At 39.6% G+C, this 22,879-nt stretch overlaps 2 protein-coding genes across 2 annotated transcripts; one reads left to right on the top strand and one right to left on the bottom strand.

Annotated features, from left to right (window-relative positions):
- Window positions 1-41: 41 nt before the first annotated feature.
- gpr137c (G protein-coupled receptor 137c) lies at window positions 42-11,505 on the bottom strand. The gene is made up of 8 exons (XM_015008379.2): window positions 10,713-11,505; window positions 6,609-6,658; window positions 6,384-6,491; window positions 6,134-6,272; window positions 5,072-5,221; window positions 4,064-4,189; window positions 3,857-3,981; window positions 42-3,185 (listed from the first exon to the last, which is right to left on the bottom strand). Exons 1-8 carry the CDS (start codon window positions 11,085-11,087, stop codon window positions 2,900-2,902), a joined length of 1,359 nt encoding a protein of 452 aa, XP_014863865.2. The 5' UTR covers window positions 11,088-11,505; the 3' UTR covers window positions 42-2,899.
- An 810-nt stretch (window positions 11,506-12,315) lies between these two features.
- txndc16 (thioredoxin domain containing 16) lies at window positions 12,316-20,242 on the top strand. The gene is made up of 21 exons (XM_088013266.1): window positions 12,316-12,436; window positions 12,772-12,840; window positions 13,109-13,286; window positions 13,413-13,495; window positions 13,583-13,656; window positions 13,931-14,005; window positions 14,196-14,317; window positions 14,454-14,544; window positions 15,375-15,543; window positions 15,632-15,801; window positions 15,890-15,950; window positions 16,049-16,160; window positions 16,245-16,391; window positions 16,477-16,536; window positions 16,796-16,995; window positions 17,502-17,637; window positions 17,813-17,897; window positions 18,140-18,281; window positions 18,486-18,673; window positions 18,775-18,965; window positions 19,521-20,242. Exons 2-21 carry the CDS (start codon window positions 12,781-12,783, stop codon window positions 19,721-19,723), a joined length of 2,547 nt encoding a protein of 848 aa, XP_087869392.1. The 5' UTR covers window positions 12,316-12,436; window positions 12,772-12,780; the 3' UTR covers window positions 19,724-20,242.
- Window positions 20,243-22,879: the final 2,637 nt, after the last annotated feature.

Below are 22,879 nucleotides of genomic sequence, written 5' to 3'. Positions count from 1 at the left end.
TCGAACTCTGCAGCAGAAACAATAACGACATTGTGCAACGGTTTGATTTGCAGTTTATGTTTGACATTTTATATTTACTACTATTGTCTAAACAGTGCAGTAGACCTTTATTAAAACATGGTAGTGCTTTTCTTGCATACATCATTAGTGATTTGGTTACATTCAGTATGGCCACGGATATAACCACCAATACCATAAAACAACTGATAGGGGAATTATCACTGCGGTTTCTTTGTAGCAGACAGGTTAAAAACACTTTCACACAAATAATACCAGATTTGCTAGAGAAATGGTGGCAAATTATGCGCACAGACGCAGAAACATGCATTTCGCACAGTTGTTAAAGAGCTGGACCCAAACGACGAGAACTTCGGCTCCTTCACTGGATTTTAAAGTCCGATAAACTCGGTGATAGAAGCATTGGAACCTCAAAGCGCAAACAGCAGCATAAGAAACACTTTCAGACCAGGCTTTAGGTTTGCTTGACATCAGCGAGTATTTCTTAGTAATTAACCACAGACGCAGTGATTTTGGTTCAAGAAGTGGGTCGTAAACAACACCACAAAAAAAAAAAAAAAAAAAAAATAGTACAGGCTGTCATAAGATTCAGAAAACTTGTGATGCGAAAACGACAAAAACATAGGAAATATGTGGTAAACATAAAGCTACAAAATATGTTAGAAAAAATGATGAAAATAAAAATGATGTATAAAAGCTGACTAAACATCAAAGACAAATACTGAAAACACACGCACACCACCTACAATAAAAATATCACAACACGCATATAAAACTGATTGGCATGGAAGCAGACAAAAGCATACGTCCTTTGACTAGTTCTTGTGCAAAAATATTTTCTTTAAGGAATGCAACTATCTGATATGACAAAATGTGATGGCACATTGACATTTTCTTCCTCGGAGGATAAATAGAAGAGAGTACATACAATTACAGAAGAAAATATAAGATATGAGAAGAAAAACCTACATTCCAGGCTCAGCAGCCTTTTTCTCTGAAGGTGATCTTCCACTAAGTGCAAACTTCTGCCTCACAGCTCACAAAAAGTCTGATCATATTAAAGATCCTTTTGGTCACGAACAAGCTTTAAAGATCCCTCCTTTCTTGTACTTCATATGCTTTCTGAAAACAGCATTCGCCACCTTGAATGATTCACATTCACCCCCAGTCTCATGCTTTTCCTGTGACTAAGGAATCCATGTTGTCATCAATCAAGAAAACTGAAAATGACTTTTTGTCAGTCAACAGAGGAAACCAGGCAATGAGAGCAAACACCAAATCACACCTGGTAGCTAGCTAGATATAAATCTTACAAAAATTTATGGAGTCTAAGGATCACACACTGATAACAAATATGAGAGCTTATATAAGTCACATGGAACCATTAGCCATGTAGGGGCGATTGAGCCTCTGATGTGCTAGCAGTATTTTTATTTTTATTTTATTTTTTTACAATTTTCAATTTATGTTGCAACAAAATTCTGTTCCAATATGATAAACATGAATAAATTGGATTCAGTTAAAGTATTACGAATTGTTTTTATTTTAAATTTAGCTTAAAATAATTTTAATCTTCTGCTAAATGCTAGCAGTGCTAATATCCCGGATTCACCAACTACTGTCAAGCTAGCATTGGCTAATTCCTTATGAGATTTTTTTTTACACTGTCCTCCTTGTTGCAAAATAATTCAGATCAAGTTGAAAACAGCAATAAATTGAATACAACAAAACTTTACATATTTGTTTTTATTTTAAGTTTTTTCCTTTTTTTCCTTTTAGCAACAGAATATTAGCACTTGTTTTGCCCCAGAACTTAAGCCTAGTTTGTAAGAATAATAAATTGGCTTCAGTGATGCAACATTAATTTTTTTTTTGTCAATTTTACTTTTCTAGCATTTTTTTTCTCTTCTGGCTAATTTGCTAGCAAAGCTAGCATTCTCGACTACAGCAGTGAGTAGCAAACTAGCACTGGCAGTTTTTTTTCCCATTTTTTTCTTTGAGTTCAGTCCCATTTTTGATGAAAGTAACAACCTGACTTCAGTGACACAAAGTTTTAAATTTTTAGTTTAGAGTTTAGACTTTATGCTAGCAATGCTAACTCTCCATGCTTCAGTAAATTAGCATAAGCTATTTCCTAACAGCATTTTTTGTTATTTTTCTCTTTGTGTTTCAACAGAACTCAACCACAGTTTAATAAAAGTTAAAAAAATTGACTTCAATAATACAAGGTTATAATTTCTGTAACTGATTTTGAAGTTGTTGTTTTTTTTTTTGTTTGTTTTTTTTGGCTTATTGCTACCACGGCTAACGGTTCCTACTTCAGCAGGCATTGGCAAATTAGCATGAGCTAATTCCTGTCATGCGAGTCTGAACACCCAGAACTCTGCGTTTAGACTTTGTAAAATGTCTGTAAAAGAGCCAATACCTCAAACAAGACTGACAAATTTTGTTTAACAGTGTTGCTATGGCCTGAACTGTTGACTGACAGTTTTAGGATGAGCAAATTAGCGGCTGACAATGTTTCCTTACCATTGAAATTTAAAAGTGGAATGATTATCTGGCCACAAATATTTCCAGTCTCTATTTTACCCTTACCAAAGCATTCAAAAGAAATGTTTTCAGTTTTCCTGCTTTCCACCTTTTGGTGCTGGTTAAATGCTACTCATCTGTGCTGAAGTCCTCAAAAAAGCTGGTATTCTTGTAGCTCCAACTTTCTTGCTTTATTGTATCGCCACATTTTCACACAGTTGTTGAAGCCTGTTGTGTGGTCAGCACTTTTAATCGAAAAGTGCTGAGGTTGATGCAGCTGTACAAGCAAAATCGGGACAAAAAGATTCAATCATCTGTAATCTTCTTATCCAAAGTCTTCAATGGTTCCTATTTAATTTTGTGGGGTGCAGAAATACGTCTGCGATCCGCAGTAGTAATTCTGCGGCGTGGAATAATAGTTACTATGTTGATGATGTTGGTAGTTGTTGTTCTGTGGGGTTGAGTAGTAGTTGTGATGGTGATGATGGTGACTCTGAATGTTTCCTTGGGCAAACAGGAGTGGAGCCGTGGAAGGAGGTGGCTGCTGGGCGGAGGCCACCCCCGGTGCTAGACTCCCATTTCGTTGAATAGAGCCATACCAGCTGGACGTCGCCATCTGAGGCGTAGTGGACAGAAGACTAAAGAATGGAAGGGACAAGAAGGTAATGATAAAAAAAATTGGTAAAACTGGTTTAAAAAATATTTAACATAGGGAAAATGTAGGTTTAGTGACAGCAAAAAGCCCAATATTCTCATTTCTTTCATTGTGTTTTCACTACATCTAACAGCATCAAGTCGCTTGGCCTCAGTGATAATTTGGGAGTAATCAATATTAGTAGATCTGATAGGATGAACATGCTAATCTCTTCAGTGATTTAAAATCTGAAACTTTTTGGGAGTGCAGAGATCCCATAATATTTTTTATTTCTTTAAAGTGAAACCAAACAGAAGTAAGCTTTGTCTATGGAGAACAGATGTGGGCCGAGAGTTGAGCGTTGGGGGACACCACAGGTGAAGAATGCTGTAAATTAAGATGAGCATCCCATTCAAGCTTTAAAGATCCAGCTCTTTTTATAGAACAAAAACTACTGAAGAGGAAAATATGTAAGGTTTATTCTTAAAAACATTAAGCTGATCATTTAATAATCTTTTTTTCTTTTTGCATGCTGTATACTTTGGGTACTTGCCTTTCATTTCTGTGTACATGAAATACAGACAACTTTCTTTTGGTGCACATGAATCTTTTTCCAGATGTCTTCAGTCGTTTTGGTTTTGATGTTAATTATTTGGACATTGTGCTGGTGCTCACCTGGCCCGATCAGATCTGCTGTTGATGCTCCTTGACAGGTCGTCATCGCTGTCGTACCGTCGCGGGTTGTCAAAGAAATAAGCTCTAGAGCTGAAACTGTGGCTGTTGATCATGCCGCCTGGCGCCTGGAAGAAACAGAGTCCAGGGCTTTATTCTATAAGAAGAAGAAATCTGTAGCGTAATTTGACTTCTAGACGATGAGTTTACCAGGTTTTGGTGGGGCCTTTGGACTCTGAAGAAAACCACCACTAAGCTGGTGGGCAGCAGCTCCCAGAAGAACAAAATAATCCCAAAAACAATGTAGCCCTCACCGCTGATCTTCTGTATGTCTGCCTTTAAAGTACAAACACAAACATTTTGCAGTATGAATTATGAAACCTGATGTCACCAAGCAAACAGAGAATTAATCCACCACAAGTAAAGCCTGGTGGCCCGCCAGGCTTATCGCCAGCCTGGGAAACCCTGCTCCAATGCAATTAATCGGGATTCAGCCCAGTACAAAGTAGTTCATAGTTTTGAAGTAATCTGACAAGTGTACTATGCATAAAACAGACATGAAATTTTATATGAAAAGATTTACAAAACTGAAACATCAAGGCATCCAATCCACACTAGTTTTTATTTCCTGAAGTTCTTGTGTAATTGCAGGCGTTTCCTCCAGCTGGTCATTAAATCCCTTCTTTTTTGCTGCTTCTTTTGGATCTATATTTAGATATTTTTCATATAGAGTCTGAAATTTACAACAGAGACATGATTAGAGACTGCTCATAACTGTAGTTTGTTGAGAAACATCAATAAATCTTGTAGAGAATTTGCAGAGCATGCTAGATCATATAAATTATTGAACTTATATGATAGGAACTAATGTCATATTATACCCATATTGATTTATTGAGCCCAACAAACACAAGGAACTCCTTGAAAATGTGTTGTCTGTCTCAAGGCCTGCACCCTCTGATGTAGGTCAGGATACACAGACATGGTTATTTATAGCCAGACAAAACCCTTTACCCTGCTAAGCACCGCTCTACTAATTCTCTAAAGATGCGTTGTACACGCACTCAAACACCCCAGCTACATAAAATATTCACCGTTTCATCTTCGTCGCAAACATCAATGGTTTCTAGCTGAAAATGATGCACTACCATGTCCTATAAATTCGATTTTATGGCTCTCATGTGACCCAGATGCTGTAAAAGCCAGTCGTATAGGTACCTGATCGGAGACGCTGTACCAGCCGTAGCTGAAGGGGCTGGGTCTGTCCTGCGGTGACAGGGCCACCACCACTAGGTTGTAACAGGCTCTGGAAGTATAGAGGAGGATCACCACGGCTCCTACGGCGGTCGCTTGGCACACTGATGTTCCCTGGAGGGAAGAGTCATTGTGTCATAACAAGCTCTAGCTCTATACCACCAAATATAGGTCAGCAAGCATTACAAAAACGATTAATTATAAGCCTGAAGCATGAATTTAAGCATATTACCATGTGGCTTACACAAGTAAGCTTATAAATCTCAATTTTGGTTTAATATAATGTACAATATTTTTAACAATGGTGTAATACGCTCTCCTTAGTTTATTCCTACGGTAAACAGCAAGATGCTCTAGCTAGCAGAAATAATAAGCATTGAATTAGCCTGAATTAGCATCATCAGTCTGTTAGCTTCGCTCACAAGCTGCTTCCTGTTTGTTTGACGTCAATGAATGTTCATTTGCACATGAACTGTAGCTTGGAATACAGATTAAATATTTTTAGCTAGCTGTAAAAGAGTTTCAAGCAAGACTCAAGATGTGAAGATGCGATATGAAAATGTGGCACTTTTTATTTATCTTGGAGGTTGAAATCAGAGCTTAAAAAGTCATCCGTGTGATCTAGATACAAATCAGAAAACACATAGGTTTTGGTAGTCGTTGTGCAAGCTAACGTTTTTAGCTTCATTGTTAGCTATTTGAGCTTCATAACTGTAATTATCAATGCCATACAAATGTTGATTTTAGATTTGGAGGTTGGAGTTGGTAAACTTTTGGCTTTCCAGGTAATTTTTCCAACTTTGAACTCTGAAAGTCTGATTTTTAAAACATGGCAGCCATGTTAGATTTTGAGATTGGGCTGGTAAGAAATTTCCATGTCTCCAAATCTGACTTCTGACTTCAGGTTCATTTTTCCAAATACAAATTACACAAACTAATCAGAACAATGTTTAATAATGACTTGACTTTATCTCTAAAAGAGAAGCTCAAAAATCAAAAACTGGTGAATGATGCCTTTCTTTCTACCTTAGACTCGAGGTAAACGTTGGCAGAAGACATTTTGGCGATTTTGAAGATGCACACAGCAAGAGATATGGCACACAGGACAAACAGGCTGTCGTTAATCAGGACCCGAGCCAAGACTGCATGTCTGATCCCCCCATCGCTGTGCAAACAAAGAGCAACACATGGAAGTGTAGAGAAAAACTGGACTCAACATACAAGAGAAATAATTTCCTGTAGAAGCTAGATATGAAATGACTGAGCGTTTGCTTACCTTGGTGGTTCAGAGTGCATCAGAGCTCCTTGAGCTAACAACGCACAAGTTAAATTCACCACCAGGAAAAATATACTGAGACACAGAAAGAACAAGCGCAGAGGAACCCTGCAGAGAGAAGAGTTGCACCATAATAATTGCTGAAGAAAGGATAATGATTGTTATCAGCTATCAAAATTACCCAACAAGGCTCTGATTTTCATTCCTAACCAATCAAAGACTTACTTGTATTTGGTGAGCTCAGGCGAATACTTGGCTTTAGCTTTAAACATCACCTGGAGAACGAACAACATGAGAGATTCCTTTAAAGATATGCAGAATTTAACCGTTTCACAGAGATGCCACCTACGTTGGAGCGCAGAAAACCGGAGTGGGCCTGTTTTAGAACCAGAGTGTGAACTAACAAAGCTCAGGGAGATTCCTGGAGCTCAATGAAGTATTCAAACACCAGCTCATAGTGAAAGGGTGAATTATGCTGACAAAAATCAGCAATATGCTGGCGTTTAAGATGATCCCTCAGACCGTGCTGCTCTCCGGAGAATTAAAAATACGACCCATACCCCCTAAATCCATCTGCTTTCAGACTCATACGTTCTTGTTTTTCAACACTTTCCATTACGGATATGCGACAGCAAAAAAAACATGACGGCATGAAGAAAATCTCATGCAAACAATGATTTTTTGCTGGTCAAGTTGACCATCATGAGCATAAAAAACACATAATTACTAAAACTGTTCACTAGTTCAAATTCTGGGCCTTTAGTAATGGAGTTTGCTTACGTTTGTCAAGGACTATGTTTTGAAATATAAGATGCTTTATGTTGTTTGTCTGATCTTTACGTAACATTTTCTCTTGTCAAAGACTTAAAGTGTTTAATTAATAATAATAATAATTATTTGAAACCATCTTCTACTGACCACAAGAGTTCTTAAAAGCATTTAGTTTAAACATCTTAAACCAACACCCTCTCACATGACCTGCCAGTATGGTGAAAGTAGGCCACAACGGGGTAATTTGTAACCAAGAGATGAAGCAAGCAGTCAACAAAGCAATTCAGTTGGGTTGTATACTTTTTCTGCTCGGCGTTTGAATGCACTTCAGACGACATATCCTCTTAGCACGCAAGGAATGTTTATGTCTCTTCTCAGCAAAGGCAACCAAGTATGAACTTGACTGTCTGTTCCTTCATTAAAACAGAGTCAGGACTGAAAACTGACTCATCAGAAGAGCAATGGTGGACGTCAGGCGGCTGCGACACGATGTCCGTTAGCTTGTCGCCAGCCTTCGATGCCCTCGATGACTTTAGGGGCAAACTGTACGGGTCATTTCTCAACTGTGGTTAAATATATTTGCTCTGTAAAGTAAACAATAGGCCTTTGGGTCTGATTGCCACGATATTTAAATGCAGTTAGTGTCTATGAGTCAAATATATATTATGATACAAGATTGCTTTCTTTGTTCAGTCATGCCAAAAAAGAAGTGCTACAACGAAGCTTTTCCTTCGCTTACATGAAAGACAAAACTGTTCAGACATATTTCCGGAGGTACAAAATTCAGGCGCCGCTCTTATTAAGGTAACTTTGCTACTTAATAATATGAATAATTGTTGCTTTCTGTTTTGAATGAGAGCTGTTAGATCATGCTGTATAGTCTTGTTCTGTGTAAGAAGTTCTTATACCACAAGAAGATCACACCAGGCAATGCCAGAATTCATCAAAGGTTAAATTATGGTCCAAAATACATATCATATTTGCAAATAAATACATTGCATGTCCCTTAGCTTCAATATAATTACAATTACATCAGGAAATTGTCGGAGTTTTTAGATTTGCGCGCGAGGAGTCAACCAGGTCAGTGATTTAATCGGGTTATGAAGACCAGAGAAGCTGTGAAGATGTAGGGAATCGTGTAAAACATGGAGGGCAGCGATGCCTGACGGTCAGGACAGGAAAGCTTTGACTTTGGCCAAACCTGCATCCTTTAGATATGTTCCTGTGCCAATGCAGAGCAATCAGTGTTTCCCCTGATGTTCTGGAGAAGCCAGTTAGTTTTTTTTACCCATTTAAAGAAAGCCTGTGGATGAAATAAATCCTCTATAACTTTAAATGGTTCGTGGGGAATGTATCATCAACTTTTCCAAATCTAAAATAACCTGAAGAAATAGTGCTTGTATAGCATTTTTTGTGTCAAATTTGTGATTTTGTTCCTTTTGAAATTTTGCAAATTGGAGCAGGTTATTGTGAATATTTCTTTTCTATTTCTGGATGATATGGCAACACAACTCATACAGTTAATTACAGCTAATGTGTGACTGTGAGAGGTTTTGAGCGAGAGCAGCATGACATCTACACTATCAACCTATAGCATGTCAACTCTATTATCAGTTTGTTTGTTAAAAAAATGTTTTTTACAGTAACAACAAGTAAAATATTTGGATTTTTTTGTGTGTGTTATAGTTAAAATGGACCTTAATTGACATTAGCTGGTCAAAGCTTTACAAAAACTGTTGATCAGAACCAAAAACTCTGCTTTAGTATGAGCAGCTGCTGCTATAAAAACTACTACAACAGCTTCCAGTTTGAGCCGTGGAACAAAATGTGAATCTGATGTGTTACTCAGACCTGAAGCAGCCAGACGTATAAAACCACAATCAGGAACGATTTCATCTCTGAGCTGGCCTGTCACATGCTCTCAGGACTGAGACAAACATGTTCCTACAGATATAATGACAGGAGTGAAGAGGCATGGTGGTAATTAACAGGAAAGCTGGTTAATTACTCAGTCGTGTGTAGAAGAAATTTGAATTCTGTTTTAAATCTACCAACTTGTAGGTTTAGCATGAATGCAAAAGTTGGCCAGAGGTCAGCGGATGGGTGACAATGTTTATTCAGCAGTCATATGACACCATGAGCTGCATTGGTAAATCACGACTCACCCAGCGAGGCGAGCTTCCTTCCTTTTGTACAATGCATGTAAACGTGGACCGTGCTTTTGCAAAAACCAGGAGACAAGCTGGTCTTTGATATCTGGAGTGCACAGCACAGGTGTTGAACAGCTGCAACCAAACAACTGGGTTCCTTCCCCCCCTGTTTTTTACATAATTAGTGACTACACATGGGCTACTCAAACATTTGTCTGAGTGGAGTCTAACCACAGACCTAAATTAATATGGCTGTATGTAAACATCTGACCTCAAGACCCCACCACATGCCCCACTGCATGCTGGACCATCTGGTGCTTGCTGAAAGACCTTTTAGGTGAACATAAGAGGCCGTGCTGCAGCAAGAGTTCAGTGACATGTGAGCTAAAACGGCTTGATAACTCCTGTGCTGTGAAGTGCAAAGACTACAACAGCACGACCAATAAACTGGTCCAAAATGGTGGCAGAAAGGCAACTGGTTGTAATTTCATGTAACTTTTACAACCACTAATTACAATGTATTTTATTGGGATCTAATGGGATAGATTGGAACAGTGGAAGGAAATGATGCATGGCTGGCAACAGTATGACCCCGATTAAATACTTTGCAGAACCAGTGTCTTTTGAGCATGTCTAATCACTTTGCATATCTAGACACCTCAAGCTTAGTCAGACTGAACTTTTGAATATAAACTTTGAAGAAGTGTCATCATTTAAGACTTTTGTCCTGTTGTGAGGTGAATCTCCACCCCAATCTCAAGTCTTCTGGAGGCTTTTCTTGCAGTATTGCTCAGTATTTACCTCCATCCACCTCTCCTTCAGGTTTGATCACCAACATGGTGGTGATGTGCAGCCAGGGGCGCAACTATGTACATTCTGAGATGTATGTCGACTCATTATAGGGGCGCTCTCAAAGGGTCTGTAGGACTTTTACATTAAGTGTGGGCAGGAGACAGAAGGGGATGGGAGCCTAATCTGTTATTGATCATATTTGCTCATGCAGCAGCTGATTATAAAGACAGAAAATGCTGACTAAGTAATTTTTGCCGTTTTATGGCGCCCCCTCTAGCGTGGCGCCCCTATCTGTCGCATATAGTACATCAACGTCAGATTTATGCAGTTCCTGATGAATATTTGCCTTGTCAACAGCTCCGAGATCATGACCTGTGGGTCTTTACAGCTCCTCCAGAGTTACAGTGTAATTTTCCAGATAAAATCCCAATAATAAGTTTGACATTTTTGTAGCTTAAATTAAAAACAAATACACAAGCCACAAAAGCTCAATTAATCTTTACTGCAAACTGACCGATCTTTTCCCATTTTGGACAGTGGGTCGTTAAATACGAAATACCCGGAAAACTGCACGCTCAGCAGCTTTTATGAAATCGGGTCACAGAAACACACATACCTGTGTGAAGTAGAGGTTGAGCAGGCAGAGTGTGAAGAACTGCAGGCAGACGGGGCAGCAGTAGAGCAGCCAATAGGCCAGAGGCTGCAGCTGGTTGGCCTGCACTACATTTTTAAAGTAGAAAGAGAAGAGGGTCGTCCGTAGCGCTGCCCACAGCAGGCACAGGAACAAAAACACGCTCTGGTAGCTGAAGCGCTTGTGGCCGTAATGCAGGATGAGCCAGAGCTGCAGGTAGACGAAAACAAAGAGGAAAGAGTAGAGGACGGTGTAGACGGTGGTCAAACTGAGCTCCAGTGTTGGAGAGATCGCATCTCCGGATGACTCCTTCAGTGAGGTAAACAAATTGGAATCGACCTCCTCTCCTGGCGAAAACATCTCCGCTTGATGCTTGTGGGGGGGAGAAAGACGCTAAAAGTGGGTCAGACCTGGGTTGCATTTACCATGGATGGCAAAAAGGCGACGGTATTCAAGCGCAAAAATGAGATAAAAACTGTTTCTTTTAAAAAGAAGTGACATTATTCACCCAAAAATTGGCTCTCCGATTGGAAGAAAAAAACTAGGAAATAAATGAATGGTTCGACATTTAAAATGAGCTAAGTTAAAAATAACAAGAAGGAGCGAAAGAAAAACAAGAGAGGTGCCTCTGTGATTGTCTGCAAAGCTGCTCTCTGCAAAAAAACAACTTGAGGGGGGGAAAACCTCCAGATCAGCTGTGATGCAGTTTTAGACCAACCCCCTTGTTTCGAACGAAAGCGGAAACTGGCTTTTGGTGTTCGCCATTTTGGCTCAGGATAACGATCAACTATGTGGAGACACAGCTGAGCATTGAGCCACAGTTTCAAGCGAGTTTCCAACATACGTTTCCCGAGTGAGCAAAAAGAAGCCACACCCCTATTTTTCCACTCTGCAATGCTATTGGCTAATCCTGCAACCAGCCTCCACAGCAAATCCATCCCATTGGTCAATAATGATGTCAGCTTTGTACGTCCAGAACCCCACCATAGATATAAAACCATAGACTCCGCATAAGCCCCCCCACCCCCTTCCCACATACCGTATTATCCATCCATCCATCCATCCATCCATTTTCCTTCACCCTTGTCCCTCAGTGGGGTTGGGAGGGGTTACCGTATTATTATTATTATTATTATTATTATTATTATTATTATTATTATTATTATTATTATTATTATTATTATTATTGTTATTATTTACCCTCTGTTGATACGTTTACGTTGGCGCCATCATTGTGAGTGGCATAACCATTCAATTCTATTACTGTATTATTATTTTATTATTGTTCAGTATTGACCCAATTATCACTATTTCTTATTCTGAAATGAACATATATTACCGTATATGAGTCATAAATAATCTACTGGTCGTAGATTTAGTTTCCAAGCAGATTTGTGTCCGTTTTCTCCACATAAAATGCCTTTCACAATATGGCGGACGCGCTGACGTATCGTTTCAAGTCTACTTGCTTCTAGTCGTCTTTGTCTACGAACGCTTTTACACTTGTGAGTGCTGATTGGTTCAAGTGAAAGATATACGTGGATATTATTGGTTTACAAAAGTAAGTGGGCGTTTCCTCTGGCAGTGAAGCGTACAAGATGGCGTATGAAAATTCTAAAGTAAAATCTTGGTCATTTCAAATTGAGAGTCTGCGACATTACTATTCTTAAATAATCAATTTGAAGCTAAATGTAATACGCACAATCAAGGTATGTGTTATTATTGGTATTTCGTAACAAAATATAAGATCTTACTCAGTAGTTTTCAGCTATGAACATTTATAAAACTGCTTTTATTTCGAAAGAATTAAAGGAAACATTGCGTTTACTACTAACGCAGCACTCTTAACGCATAGCATTGAGCATCTTGCTTTGAAAAGTACGTAGAACTACGTACGTAAATGTCAAAAATGAACAAGAAATATCTATGGGCGACCACACAGACTGCTATTAGTTGATGAAGCAGAATATCCTATCGTTCCTGATGTAAACTGAGATTCCAAAATATGGAATTTATTTGGGATTTATGTGTTTTTTCTTCTAAGAAAAGTAAAATGGCCTCTTCAGACTTGCCACCAAATGACCCCCGACCTTCCCCAACTCATACTTCTCAGGTAAATGTCAGGTGTTTTTGTTTGTTTGTTTGTTCGTTTTTTAAATTATTTGTTATATTCTGTGTTTTACCTGAAAACTTAAAACGTCTTAATAAAGGGATAATTTTCAATATTTCATGCGTCTATTACAGGTTAGACTGGTGTTGTGTTGATATTCATACCCCTTCCAAATACCCCACATGGTTCAGAAGTGTTTGTGTTATTTATTCTTCCACTGATGAAACAGTCTTGTGTATATCTTTACCACTCATTGTGTTTCCTCTCCTAGAGAGGACAGATCAGTCTGTTAAGGATGTGGGTTTGTGTTGCTGCCGTCCTGCTGTGGATCAGCTCAGCTGGATGCCATGAAAAGGCCAATATGTCGATCCATATTGAAATCACAGCTGCAGACTTCCACGAAAGGCTGCTGTCTGGGAAGATGATGTTCCTCTATTTTCAGCAACAAGGTAAACACACGGTTCTGTAAACAAATCTGTTTATTTTTAGGCAATTATCTTCTACATAGATTAATCTGAATTGATTTAAGTACGGTCACCCTAACATAATTCCCTTTTTTCCTCTGTCGTCTCCAGTCTCTCCCACCATCTCTCTATTCCTGGTGGAGTTAGAGAAATCAGCCGAAGCTCTGCAGGATTACGGCGTGCTAGTCGGCAAGGTGACAGGAGCTTTGTTCATGATGTCTGCTCCGTTTGTTGTAAACGTTAGTATAAAAGCACAAAAAAAATGAAATTTTGTTTTGTAGGTCACATGTAAAAAAGAGCCGGTTCAAGCGTACTGCACAGATGCGAAGCAACAACACAAAGCTTTTCTGTTCAGGTAAGTTGAGTAGATACAAAATGATCAGTCGTAGCTTTTCAGAGAATGTTTGCTGTAAACGATCTCCACCGTTTTACATCATTAAACCCCCGTAGTTGAATGGAAACGAAGAGAATCACAAACTAAAGTGACCACAAATTAGTGTAAAAGCTGTCCAAAGCTGCTTCAGTAATCATGACAATTATGCATTCGTATGAAGAAGCATATTGTCTGCCTGCTGACTGCATTAGAGTTATTCCAACTGTTTGCAGTTTTGCATCTTTGTGTTTTGCAGAGGCGGCAAAGAGTTCTTGAGTTTCAGCTTGGACACCGTCTTCGATGTCAACTCCATAGTGGCTGAAGTCCTGTTGTGAGTATAAGCACCAGTTTGCACTGTGACTGAGTGATACACCTTGAGGATTTATGATGTCATAACCAAAAACAGGTTTTATTGAGATTTTATGTGACAGACCAACAGAAACAAAATTTTTTTTTAAAAATACTGTAAAAGTGTGATGTTTATTTGTATTTTTGTTTTGCTTTGCCTCTTTGCCCTCCAGCGCCATCCTACGTGACGAGGTAAAGTACGTCCACACGGACGCCGACCTGCAGACCTTGGAGGAGGCAGCCAAAGGGAAACGGGACATTGTTCTCGGTTACGTTCGCAGTCTGGGAACTCAAGGTGAAGATTTAAAGCAACAAAATGACAGATTTGCGGTGATTTTGTTCCGTTAAGCCCACTCCCACCTGATCAGTTTTCCTAAATGACAGAAATCGAACATAAATAAACCACACAGTACCTCTGATATGCTTCTCAGAACACAGATCGCTGATGGAGACGGCGTACGTTTACGGATCCAAATATCAGTTCATCCTCATAACTGGAGGTCCGGTACTAAAGCAGTTAGGGTATGTTTCATTTTTTTTTTCTCATGTGAATCATCTACTATAGCTAAAGTTGCAGAACACTCAGCTCCCGACCAAAACCAACCAATCAGAGCCAGGGGGAAGGTTTTAGCGCTGTCAATAAGTTTCAATGTGCTAATAGTGAAGAAACAACTTATTGTTTCAGAAAAAAATGGTATCTAGTGTCATCAGTAGCAGAGAACAATCGGGAAGAAATGATTGACAGCACTAAGACCCTCCTCCTGTCTCTGATTGGTCATTTCTGACTGAGTCTTGTATTTCTGCAGTTGGCATTGGAAGAAGGCAGAAGAGTTAGATTGTTCTCTCAGATTTTCTGGCTAGTATTACACTGTCAGGACATAATGGCAATTTTGACAGATTTGTAAAAACTGACATGACTCTGTCATAAACATGACATAACGTCTGTCATGAACGTAAAGAAGTCTTTATGAATATTTATGACTGTTGTCATGAAGTGTCATTCGGTAAATAATGACACTTTTAATGCAAAGTTGCTCTAAAAGTTGCATTGAAAGTCCATTAAAAATGCCAACTTTGCATTAAATTACCATAATTTACAGAATCATGCAAAGTTGGCACTCATGTTTATGACAGTGTCATGTCAGTCTTATGCACACCCCTTCAAATAAAGTGTTACCCCATATTCTTTATAAACTCAGAATCAGAAGAATTTTATTGTCATTGTCAGAAAGACAACGAAACTGCAGTTCCAGTTCAACCATCCATTGGGGGATATTTGGCCGAGGCCTCGCAGCCCGACAGGCGCCGCCTTTTTTACTGCAGCTGTAAAGCAATAACAACATGTTTTCCAGAGTTAACGAATCGTCCCAGCTCTCCAGGGTGTGGTTCGTCCACTGTAGAGTTTACGGTGCTGTCATGACCCCGGTGACCTCTGAGCGCTGCCCATTGACACGCATGAGGACGGCCCTGTCCACCCTGAGCCTGCACACGTTCCTGCAGCTTATGGAGGCCCCACTTGTGGTATGTAGACTCAGTCAGAAAAAAGCTGAAATGGTTATTTTTCTAGTAGAATAACGTCGACAAATCTGTTTTTTCACGTTTTTATCAGTCCAAAGTGTTCGTCGATCCCTCGTCAGTCCCGCCACCGCAGTTCCCCTACCAGCTGACGCCTCAGGTCTTCCTGTTTTCTCACCCCGCGACCGAGCACCTGGACCTGGACACGGCCAGCGCTCTGGCCTGGAGGCTGCGAGGCCTCGCCCTGCTGCTGCTGGTGCACAGGTGTGCAGAACCAACCGGATTTAAAAACATACCACATGTAAATCAGGATGAAGTAACTCAGGTTTGGTTTGATGTTTGTGTTCGTCAGGCAGAGCCCAGCAGTTAAAACCCCTGAGAAGTACAACGCTGCCTACCGACTGCCTGAGAAGGTAGAGTTTTTATTTAATTTAATTGCTTATTTCATTCACTTACACTTTAAGAAATATATAAATATATAAACATTTTTATTATTTTTTTCTGTTTGCAGAGTTCTGAGGTGAAATATTTGACCTTACACAGCTTGGACGACGTGTTGGAGCTCTTCACGAAGCAGGAAGAAGAAGAAGAAGAAGAAGAGGAAGAGGAAGACTCTCATTCAGGTTAGAAGACCTGCTCGATGTTTCTTCAGAGAATTCAAACTTGAAGCATGGATAAGAGAGGAGTGTGAACGTGTGTGTCACCAGGAGAGCTGGATGATGAAGTCGCAGCGGACGTGTACAGAAACCGAGGTCACTTCCTGGACCTGGACCAGGTCACACAACTAACGTCTGACAACTTCCACTCTGAAGTTGCACAAAGCAGCCTCACGGTGGTGCTGTTCTACCTCAAATGTAAGACTTTCATCTGAACACAGTACGAGTCTGCTTATCGGTTTGTAGCGCTGTGATTTGAAGAATGTGTCATTCTGGCCACCAGGGGACGCTGTTTCAATGGCTTTCCTCGGATCTTTCGTTGAAGTTGCAGAGAAACTTGAAGGTAAACAAATGAGACCTGCAACAGGTGCAGAGGAAGAGGTTTATTTTCACATTTATGCTTAGAATCTACATTTTAAACATTTTAAGGCAAGATAAGATTTGAGTGAAGTTTTCCCAATAAGTTGTTATGATTTCCAGTTTGTTTCATCTGAGACAGTTTTGTTCTCACAAACATTCACACAGAAGAGCTAAATTACATTTCAAATTAATTTAATGTAAAGCAGATTTTTACTTTACGAAATTATTATTATTTTTTTTAGATTCCAGGGTTGACGACGTCCAGATGTGCGTCGTCGACTGTGGAGAGTGGACCGACCTCTGCGCCGCTCAGCCTGGCACAGCCGTCCTGTTTCAGCCAATCACGGAGTTCCCCAGCGTTCTGCTGATCCGGCGTCAGCAGGCGGCGCAGCGCTACGCCGGAGCGCTGAGCGGGGAGGCGCTGCATCGCTTCGTCATGATGTAAGAACAAAACCTCTGGAAAACATTTTAAATTTTTCATCTCAACAATCCGAAAAGCACAAAAAGTAGAGCTCATGAATCCAACAGAAAGGATGTTCTTCCAGTAAACTAGTTGGGATTTATTGATTTAATTTGATGGATTTGATTAATATGAATATAACAGAACATATACTGAACACCGATCCAGAACCGTACAGCGTTCTGAAGTCATAACATTCTGTTGCAAGACTTTTACAGCTTCAAAGTTGATGTAAATGCTACGCAAATGTTACAGCTTGAAATTATTGGTTTTTAAATCTTGTCACGCTATGCCATGCAGATTCTCTGTCTGCAGTGACGAAGTTTATCTCCACTCAGCTTGTTAAATACTTAGGGTTAGGGTACTTTTTGGTAATTCAGCTAATAATTACTTGATCACTTTGTGGGATTGATTCAAATTTCCAACTTTTATTGTAAGAAAAACTTAAACTACGCCCTCGTTTCTTTTTTCTTTTCTTCCAAACCGGAAGCCGCCTGGCCTCTCCTCTGCTGCTGTCCACCAATGAGGAAGTGACATCTTTCCTTCAGGAAGTTCCTCACCCTGACCTGGCGGGTTACAGGCCTCATAAGGTCCTGGGTTTGTTTAGGACAGAGAGCCGAACAGGTGGGAGTCTCATGAAAAACATTGGTGTGACAGAACAATCACAGCAAACTGGTGGCTGTAGTTCATTGTTAATATCAATATAACGGAGAACGGATTAGACTGGGCAGGTTGAAGAATTATCTATGATTTTTTTGTAATTTACTCTCTGATTTGTGTATTTTTCTTCCTCTCCCAGGTTTGTCCGTATTCACTGAAGCAGCAGAGTTATTAGCTGGAGCAGTTCTGACTGGGCTGCTGACAGACGGACTGGTGGAGAAATGGTACCAACTTTAAATTCACTCCACATGTTTTGCTGTTTTCATATCGTTTCTTCTCGACTGTTTTTCCTCTGACGCCGCTGCTCGAGTCGAAGGTTGTTCACCAGAGTTTCTTCCAGTGCGTTTGAGTCAAAGTGACTAAAACACTTTGCAAATTAAAATGAACGATAAAAGGTGAATATTTTGTGGTTCCGTAAGCAAATAAATGAACAAATAAACTTTTTCCCCACACATTTTCTCCATAGGGCTGCGGAGCACGATGTGGAGCCTCCTGCGGTGTTGTTGTTTCCTTCTTGGGGGAAACTCAGCCACCCTTCAGCGCTGCCTGTGACCTCATCATCCAAAGATCTGCTCACCCAAATCCACTCTGCACTGCTCCAACCAGTGGTGTGTGTGTGTGTGTCTTTATGATTAGGTGCAAATGATCTCCAAATAATTGCTGCCTGAATATTTCCATCTGCTGCACCACAACTAGCACAACCTGGGCTTCCTTCTGATCCTAACAATGTTTTTTCTTCTCAATATCTTCATTTTACGTATTTTGCAGATTCAGATCACTGGATTAACGTTTTATTCCCATTTTCCTCCCAGCCTGAGCTGACCGTGGAAAACCTGCCGTCGTTTCTGTCGCTGGGTAAAGCGCTCCTCCTCCTCTTCGTGGGAGAGGAAGAGGACGAGATCGGGCGGCGGCAGAACCAGGCGCTGGTGGACCAGATGAGAGGCGTGTCGGAGCGGGGAGGCGCGAGGATGGAGCGATACCTGCCCTGCTGGATCCACCTGTACAATTATCCATCAATTTAAAAAAAAAAAAAAAAAAAAAACGCAAATAATTTCCTGTCGCGTCAGAAAACAACACGCAGCTTTACTCGGTCTGTTTCAGCGGCCGCACTCCAGCTGGTCTGTCTGTTCTGGGTTCGTACCTCGGTTCTCTGCCGCCGCTTCCTGCGTTGGTGCTCACGCATTTACCCGGTGGAGACGAAGTGTACCAGTATCCACCCAACACTCCCATACTGGCCGGCTCTGTGCTGCAGTGGCTGCAGAGCGTGGAGGACGGGACGGAGTCACCAGCAGGTACTGAGAGGACAGAAAATCCTAGAATTACGATGGACGTGTTTGTGCCACAAAAGGAAAACAGTCTTTTAATTAACACACAATCTGTTGCTGTTAATAAAAAATAACCAATATTTTCTGACAGTGTAAGAAAACACAAGGGGGCGCCGACTCCCAAGTGAGTGAAAATGCAACTAAAATGCAGAACATTTGTTCATTAATTGCGCAACATTTATTTATTTTTTTTAAGTACTTGTGGCGACCCCCTAGAGCTTGCCGCCCTGGGTGGTGAGCCATCATCAGATCATTTAATAAAAAAACACAAGCAGGAGTACAGAACCACTCTGTTTTTACGAAGCAGTTTATTTTAACCCGATATTTTGCCATTTTCTTAAAGCTCAGTCTTGCATTATTCATGATTTCCTCCTTCTCCTACCTCAGATTCAAATAATGTAACATGGATTGTTGAAATCAGACCATAGTTCTCCAGCCTCTCTGTGGGTTAAAAGCCGTTTTTGTTGGAGCAAAGGAAGTTTTAAATCTGGTTTACCTTGTGAACTCTGCGTGTCTCCACAGGGATGCTGGGTGGGGACAGCTGGCCTCCTGCTTTCGAGTTCTACGACTTCCTGAAAGTCATGGACATGCAGGAAGTCGACCCCCGTTCTCCAGAAGAGGAGGAAGTGAAGACAGAGGAAGTGAATGTTGAGCAGCATTTGGTGACTAAAACGATGCCATACGACCATCTTGACATGAATTCAAAATTTCACTCTGAACTCTAAGAAATGTAAATGACACACAAAATCTTACTGAATATTTTAATCTAGTTTCTACTGCAAATATTTTAGTTTTATCTTATTTCAACCAACTTTTCAGCAAATAAATAATTCCTTGTTGACGTAAAACAAATTCATATTTCTTCTTTGAAAGCTAGTTTTGTCTTATTCCAAGTGTACTAAGATATAATGTTTTATAGTTAAGTAGTTAAGTGAAACCTGCGTTTGCCCTTTTGCATTTGGAGGTTTGTTCTGTAGGTGTTACCTCAGAGATGTTGACGGTCGCCGTTTCATTTCCTGGTTTTGGTGGTTTTTGCATCTGATTCACAGTGAATCATGTTGGGGTTTCATCAGATTTGCTGATGCATTTGTTTCTATTTTCCCACCAACCTGAAGGCTGCATGTTTGTGGCTAACCTCAGCTGCTACTGAAGTATCTGTGTGACTGAAAGATGGTTCAGCATCACTTTGAATGCATTTCATTATGTTGTTTTTAATAAAAACAGGTGTTATTTGTACAAATAAAGTTTGATGTGATTGTTTTTGTCTTTTCCATCATACAATTTATTTCTCCTGCCAACTAGCTTTAAATACCATGCTTTATTTTAACAATAGCCACATTAAAACTGATTTTATCTGTGACAGGAATTAAAATGTGAAAGAAATGAAATGGAACAAACAATTTTATTGAAAATATATATAAAAACATTTTATTAAAATTTTTTTCTTTTACTTTTTATTGCACACCAATCAGTGATGGAGTACCACAGCATCTAGTTCTTGGATCACTTGTTTTTTTTTTACTGGATATTTGTTTCTACTTTTACTGGAAAGCATTGAATACATTTCCAGTTTTATCTAACAATGCTTATCTTTATTTATCCAGCTAACTTACTGGAGCTTTGAACTTGCAATTTATATGTGCCATTCATGTTTTCATTTACTTCCACTAAATATTGCCAACAATTGAAATTTCCTGACTCGAACTGATGCATGTGTCACTTAATAAATTAGGGTTTATCAGTCAATCATTTGATCAAATATGGCAAAGTCTTAATTTTTTTCCTTGTCTTCAAGAAATCCAACTGTTTTTGGTCAGTAGTCGCAACAAGTGACATTTTCTTCAATGTACTTTTTTGTAAACTGGTACTCTCTTCCCCTTATAGTTTCTGAAATTGGACATTTATTCAGAGCTCAAGTTTTTGTGAAAAATCGAGCAAGCTAGCCTCGTGCTTACTCGTGATAAGAAGCTGCATCAAAGTCAGATCAAATCTGCTGATTTACTGGAAAAAAACTTGAACTATATAACTGGATTGGATTAGCCTGCTGTCATGGTGTAAAACAAAAAATCCAAAAATAAAGTTATTTTGTCTCAGAGAGGGATTAAACTGATCCTTCTTGTGGTTGGAAACTAATTTCAAGGAGTATAATTTTCCGAAGTCAGTTGTGAGACAGTAAATGTGTTTTTGAGCTTTAGTGGATTTCCCCCTCCATTCTGTTCACGTCTATCAGCATCAAACTTGATGCAGTGAACAGACTGCAAACACCTGGAAAACTCCAAGCACGTTGCTGTTCTGCAGACAAATTTCAGCCTGCTGGATTTGTCTCGGTTTTTCCACAGATTAGAACTGGATTAAATCAGGGGTGCCAATCAACGCTCCCTTCTGAGAACACAAGGTTTGATGTAAGAATGTTTTTTCCAGAGTTTGGAGCTGAGGGAGTTTATTAATTTTATCAAGCTTGACCTTGTTGTGCCAATCCCAGCTTGAAAGTGGGAATTCATTCCTGATGCTGCCTTGTAAAGTTTGGGATTCCTGAATCCTGGCAGAGTAACTGAGAAGGTTACTCTCGGTGTGTTTGGACTCTTGAAAACAGGACTCTGGACAGCTCAACTGTTGACTCAGGAAATGATCCTTACAGACCGTTTGAGCCATGACGGGAAACAGAAACTGCACAGCAAACTTCACAACGTGCGTACAGTCATGAGTACTGCCTTTGGTACGTTTGTTTTTGAGTCTGCTGCTGACTGAGATTAACTGGATGGTCTAGATTAGATGAAAAATTAAGATGTCAAGCTATAGTTAATGTTTTGCTTACTTTAATATGAAACATGACTTTCAACAGGTCTTTTCATTGTTTCTCTAAGGACACAAGTAATTTTACTCATTAATAAGAGCAACGAATGTTTATGTGGAAAAAAGTGAGACTTGCACAATCACTTTATGGTGAGAAAGTTGGGAAAAATTGCAATTTTTATGTGATTATTACCAGAATTTAAGTGTGAGGGATTACAGTTTTTGTTACTTTTTTAGTTGTTTGTTCTCAAACCTATGTACAATTTCTGTCATGGCTATATCTGTTAAAACCCCCCAAAATAAAACAAAACAAAACAAAACAAGAACTGGTTCGTGATTAAGGCTAAGATGTAGCTGAAATCATTTTAAACATTTTAAATCTGCCAAAATAAGAAGAAATGTAACCAGTTTTTCCGACAATCAGTTAACAAATTTTCCCCAAAATTCATTTATATGCTGCAGCCAAAATAAAACTTTCCTTCTGTTTTACTCAAGTCAAACCAAGTTTATTTGGGTTTCATTTCAGCAGCAAGGCAGTTCAAAAGTTAGACTAAATTTGTTTGTGGAACTATCAGATATTGTAAATATGGAGTTAAAACAACACTATGCCAACTAATGTGACTTTGAATAGTTATCATGGAGCCTTGCTAGCTTGTTCTGATGCTCTGTGAGCAAAACGGGGGTTTCGACATCATATTCCGGCTCCATGCGAGGTCTCATGTGCTGTACGGAGGTGCCTCTCTGTAAGAATCCACGCCAAGAGAGCAGCACATCGTGAGAAGTAAATCATTCCTGCTGTTTGGTGAGAAAATCTGGATTCAATTTTCTGCACATTCTTCAGAAAATACGGTTTATTCCTGGGGACATGCGTGAAAGAAGTCAGAGTACGTTTACAGTTTTTCTGAGCCAGGCTGGTATTTACTGACTAATAATAATAATAATAATAATGATAATGAAAAGACTACCTTTAAAGATGACTAAACTTTGAGCACAGAAACTGTTTCAGCTCTCTTTGTGGTGGATAAAACTTAGGAGAAGGAATCTTGCTGATTACAATTCTGGTTTATGCAATAATATATGCTCTGTGA

Source organism: Poecilia mexicana, unplaced genomic scaffold (assembly GCF_051168715.1).
Source record: "Poecilia mexicana isolate PSO_F unplaced genomic scaffold, ASM5116871v1 scaffold_2, whole genome shotgun sequence".
Classification (NCBI taxonomy): domain Eukaryota; kingdom Metazoa; phylum Chordata; class Actinopteri; order Cyprinodontiformes; family Poeciliidae; genus Poecilia; species Poecilia mexicana.
This window is presented reverse-complemented; position numbering and strand designations above follow the sequence as displayed.